General features: G+C 42.9%; 1 protein-coding gene across 1 annotated transcript; it reads left to right on the top strand.

Moving 5' to 3' along the window:
* The first annotated feature begins 1,563 nt into the window (after positions 1-1,563).
* On the top strand, positions 1,564-4,626 carry IL9 (interleukin 9). The gene is made up of 5 exons (XM_061149415.1): positions 1,564-1,689; positions 1,804-1,833; positions 1,918-1,950; positions 2,934-3,065; positions 4,516-4,626. The coding sequence occupies exons 1-5, from the start codon at positions 1,564-1,566 to the stop codon at positions 4,624-4,626; spliced, it is 432 nt and encodes a 143-aa protein (XP_061005398.1).
* The last annotated feature ends 713 nt before the right edge of the window (positions 4,627-5,339 follow it).

The following is a 5,339-nucleotide window of genomic DNA, read 5'->3' as shown; positions in this document are numbered from 1 at the left end:
GCAAACGTGTCACATACTCTCCTAGTAGGAGGAGGAGCGGTGAGCCATCTTACGGACATGTTCCTGTTGGCCACTATGGCACAAAGGGCCCAGCAAAGTGCCTTTTCAGTCTCTGGTGTGTAGAAGACGCATTTTCTTAAGTGCACACGCCTCCAAATATGTACCCTGGAAACTAGATCTAAAAATCTTATAAAATCTCAGTTTATGTTCACCTTCCTTACTATTTCGAAAACTTGTCATGTTAGTGATTTGACCCAAAAACATTTAGTAATGGCCCATTGTTCCCCAGACACTTTCCCAAGTGCTGAGGATACAGGGATGAACTAGACCCCCAAGGGCACATATCCTGATGGAAAAGGCAGACAAAAAAAAAACCAAAACCCCACACACACAGGGAAGCAGGAGAGTCAAAGTATGAAGGTCTGAATCTGGAAGTCAGACTTCTCAGTTTGAAGACAAAATTTGTTGCTTTCTGGCTGTGTATTTTGGGCAAATTTGGTTTTGGGCAAATTGCCTCTCTGTGCCTAGTTTCCCCAACTATAAAATAAAATAATGAGGATAATTATACTACATACTTCTTAAGGATACAGTGAGACTGCTTTCTGGCTCATAGCGATAAAAACAGCTTCGCCAAAAAACAAAGAAGGTAAGGTGCAGTCAGTGTTTTAAAAGATTTAAAAAGGAGATGACAAATTAGTACGAACCTCATTTGATGGCTGTATGCGTTACATGGCTTAATTTCCATAAAGTGCTTAGAACTGTGGCTAGTATGTACTAAGTACTCACTAAATGTTAACTATTACCTTATTTTGAGCACAGAGTTTTTAACTGGATGTTGCACAGTGCTATGGAAGTTCCTTAAAGATGCTAAGGAATCCTCCAGGCCAGTTTTAACAGGCATTGTTGCCGCATTCCTGTGCTTTAGTTGAAGACTTCTTCCTTCAGTCACTTGTTCAAAGATGCATTTCATTTGTTTGAGGTAGAGAATCTGGCCCCAGGCATGGAAGACAAGGTTAAGATTGGGGAGTAGAATATAGTTAGACTGAGGTAGCAGTGATGTGACTGAGCTTGCAAAGCCCTGATGACAGGACAACTCTCCTGCACTATTTCTCATCTTCCCCGCCCCCCTTCGTTAGAATACTGATGACTGGCTATTATATCAGCATTTCCAATAAAGTAAAAAGGGGGAAATACAGACCTGGGCTTTCATGGAAAGTATTTTCACTCTCACAACCAGAACCTCTGCCTTAAAAAAATTATCGTTTTAAGATCTTTAGCTTTTCCTACAGCATCATGGTACCGAACTTTTTGAAAAGCATCATTTCTGAGGAATGATACTTCCTGGGACAATGTAACATAGTCTTCGCCAAGTGACTCAGTTTGAGATATATGTATACATACACAATTTTTTTTTTCAATGTCAGGTGGCCCAAACTTACAGAGAAAAAGTGGGCATTGGTATCAGTTTGATGTCAGGGTTTCCCCACGTTTGTGGCTTTAAATACAACATGATCTGAAGGCATTTCAAGTCACTTGAAGACTAAGCTCCAACTCTGTGTCAAGATGCTCCTGGCTGTGGTCCTTGCCTCTGCCCTGTTCCTCTGCGCTTCAGCCAGGCCGGGGTGTTTCACACCCCTGACATTCTTGACAGGAATCAGGAATGTTGAGTACCTCATCAACAACCTGCAGGTAAGATGCAAAGTCAGGGCGCCAGTGGGAAAGGCAGCTATTGAAAATTTAAGAGAAATATAACAGGATGAAAAACACACCACTCTTCATGAGTTCTTGTTCTCTACTTTTTAGGGAGACTCACAATGCAACTGTAGCACCAATGTAAGTAGATGCTCTTAAGAACTTTCCAAACTGATTTTAATAGTCACATCTGGGATCTTCACATCTGAAATTTCTCTTTTGCAGGAGACTGATTGTTTGTGTCTGCCCATTTCCTCTGTAAGTATAGTAAAAGTGAGTTATCTTGATCTTGTTTATTCTTAAGCTTTTAAGTCAAAATTGTTCTATTTGATGTATTTTAAGTAACAAAGTGTGACTTCATTACAATCATTACAGATTAGTAACAATTTTTAAAACCCTTCAAAATCTTGAAATTCTATACTGTTTACATTTCTTTGCATTTAGTCTCCTTGAGAAGTCTGAACACTTTTCAATAAAAAGAATCTTGAATGTGTTTTGAGATTAGTGGTCATGTGCACAATTAAATCAAACTGGGACTGAGAATAGAATAAATGATGTAGTTCATAGCGCATTGTTTTCTAATCCATTTGCTGGTTAACTCTAGGGTTGCAAAACAATGTAGATAAGACGACAGCCCTTTGTCCTTCCTTTGGCCTCAACTATCCACATGCTCTGTCTTCTCCCTCTGTCCGTCCCTCCCTGCTTCTCTCCTTCCCTCCCTGTCCTTCTCTTTAGCTGATTTATAGTAGCTATTGCAAGGTTTGAAGGCTGCCCTCTGGGAGGATAGGGTGTCTGAGATTGCGGGTGGAGGGGAAGTAAAAAGGGTTTCCGGGGAGGAACCTTCTGAGGAGGAACCACACATATATGGCCTAGCCCATCCCCTTGGTTTATAATCCACAGTTTTAGCTACTGCTGAAACAATGGTGGTGGTGGTTTAGTTGCTATGTTGTGTCCAACACTTGCGATCCCGTGGATGCAAGGCTCCTCTGTCCATGGGATTCTCCAGGCAAGAATACTGGAGTGGGTTGCCATTTCCTTCTCCAGGGGATCTTCCCAACTCAGGGATCGAACTCGCATCTCTTGGATTGGCAGGCGGATTCTTTACCACTGAGTCACCTGGGAAGCCCAAGTTTAGATTATATTGGTTAAATTAAAATTGCCTCTAAAAGCATTCTCTTTGTGACTCCTAGTCAAAGCTGTCCTCTGGGTGTTTATTTTCCTAACTCCCTGTTATTTACCAGGACAACTGCACCACAGCATGCTTCCAGGAGGGCCTATCACAGATGAGCAACTCCGCACTGACCAAGAGATTCCACCTAAATGTCAACCAGCTGAAGAAAATAGTCGTAACCCTCAAGAGCAACAAGTGTGGAGTAAGTGTGTGTGTGTCTGTGATGTGCTCTGCTTAGTTATTTCTGTGTGAATGTCAATGCCAACTCCACCTGGATGAGAAAGGGTGATAAGGTTGGAACAACTGGTAGTTCAGGGTTGATTAGAGACATCTAAGAAACTTAATCAGAGCAAGAGAATTAATGTGAGCTCTGCCTGGATGCTATGGAATCGCAGAGTCAGACACGACTGAGCAACTGAACTGAACTAAACTGCCAGGACGGCTCATTGTTCTTTCTCATTTTAAAAAACACTCACCTCTCTGTTGGTTTTTACTTCTCTCCACCTCTTGAATAATGAAAGAATCTAGCCACATGGTAATTAGAAGCTAAATCTTGAGAATCAGGGCTATCGCCCATACAATTCTAAATTATCCTAGAGATTCAGTTAGCTGAGAAGACGATGTGACCTGTAAGTTATAGGTTTTCTTTTCACTGAACAGGGAGGTGTTTAAAGGAAGACATATCTACATCCAGGTGGAAGCTTGTCATGTGCCCTAAATGCCTGTATATATATATATGTATATATATATATATATACCCTAGACCCTGGAGGAAAGGGCAGGGGGTAAACTATTTCGTAACTATTGCTACGAGGGTCCCCCCTCACTCAGCTACTGGACTGCAGAGGCTTCTGCCATCAACAGCATGCAGTTCTAAGCGCTTCATTTATACTGTTTCACTGAAAGTGAAGTTGCTCAGTCATGTCCGACTCTTTGCAACCCAATGGACTGTAGCCTACCAGGCTCCTCTGTCCATGGGATTTTCCAGACAAGAATACTGGAGTGGATTGCCATTTCCTTCTCCAGGAGATCCTCCCAACCCAGGGACTGAACCCGGGTCTCCCACATTGTACGCAGACGCTTTACCGTCTGAGCCACCAGGGAAGTCACTGTTTCACTGAATACCTACCTTAATGACAACTGTCAGACTTACACCCTATGTTGTGAAGGAGGAAACTGATGCTCAGTGAGGTTAACTGATTTGCCCAAGGCTACATGTTTAACAAATGGCAGTGTTGAGATTTGAACTCTGGTCTATAAAACAGCCAAATCCTGTTCTTAGTCATTGTGCTATAAAACAACTTTGGAAGGACAACCAAACAGGACAATAACAAAATTTTAAGCCTCAAAGTATCTCAAGAAGACATCCTCTAATAAGATTTAGGACCCCTTGATGGGGGTTGTGTGTGTATGGCAAGCAGGCACCTGAAATCCTACCACAAAGTCAAGCACCTGTGCAACCTACACAAAATGTTAGCCCTGGAGTCTCATTCATTTACTCCTTGCCTCAAGCCCCCTTACTGCCTGCACACCTTCCATTCCCAGTGACCACCCCTCTACTGCTCACCAGGTTCGAGGCAGGGCGGTTTCTGGGGCTGCTGGGCTGCATACTGTCTTAGTCACTCTGCGTTTGCCAACGTTTATCCCCACAGTCTTTTGCCTGTGAACAGCCATGCAACCGAACCACCAGAGGCAATACAGTGACATTTCTGAAGACTCTGCTGCAAAGTCTCCAGAGTGAAAGGATGAGAGACAGAGTGTGAAGCTGAAATGTTATTTATTCTATTTATTGAATTTAGAAAGCCTCCTCTTTAAGTTGTTGTAATTTAAAAAATCAAATAAGCCATGTTAAGTCAAAATCAGCTGTAATGATTTGTTTAAAATTTTATGTCTTTATTTTGGAATAAATAGATACAGGGAAAAAGCTCAATCTGGTCTGCAGGTGCTTATTTGTTCCCTGATGCTCAGAACAAAGAAAGCTACAAGCTCTGTCAATGAGCTGATGGGTCGAGTAAAAGTGGAAAGTGTTGATTGCTCAGTCGTGTCTAACTCTTTGCGGCCCCATGGACTGTAGCCCACAAGGCTCCTCTGTCCGTGGAACTCTTCAGGTAAGAATACTAGAGTGGGTAGCCATTCCCTTCTACAAGGGATCTTCCTGACTCAGGGATCGAACCCAGGTCTCCTGCATTGCAGGCAGATTCTTTACCATCTGAGCCACAAGGGAAGCCCCTGATGAATCAAATACTCCTGTAATAACTGTAAGGCTTATTCCCTGAACAAAAACTTGAAGCCTCATGAGCCGTGTCTGGGGTTGTTAGGAAGGGTACGTCGGAGTGGGCAGACAGTCTGAGGTTGTTGTAGGGGAGGCCAAAGGCAGACCTGAGGTACCCCATCTATGGGTTCTGTTGGAGGGATGTTCAGGGCACTGCCAAGGCTTTTGGGGTCCTGAAAAGCCAACTGTGTATCTGAAATGGGA

Source organism: Dama dama, chromosome 9 (assembly GCF_033118175.1).
Source record: "Dama dama isolate Ldn47 chromosome 9, ASM3311817v1, whole genome shotgun sequence".
Classification (NCBI taxonomy): Eukaryota; Metazoa; Chordata; class Mammalia; order Artiodactyla; family Cervidae; genus Dama; species Dama dama.
This window is presented reverse-complemented; position numbering and strand designations above follow the sequence as displayed.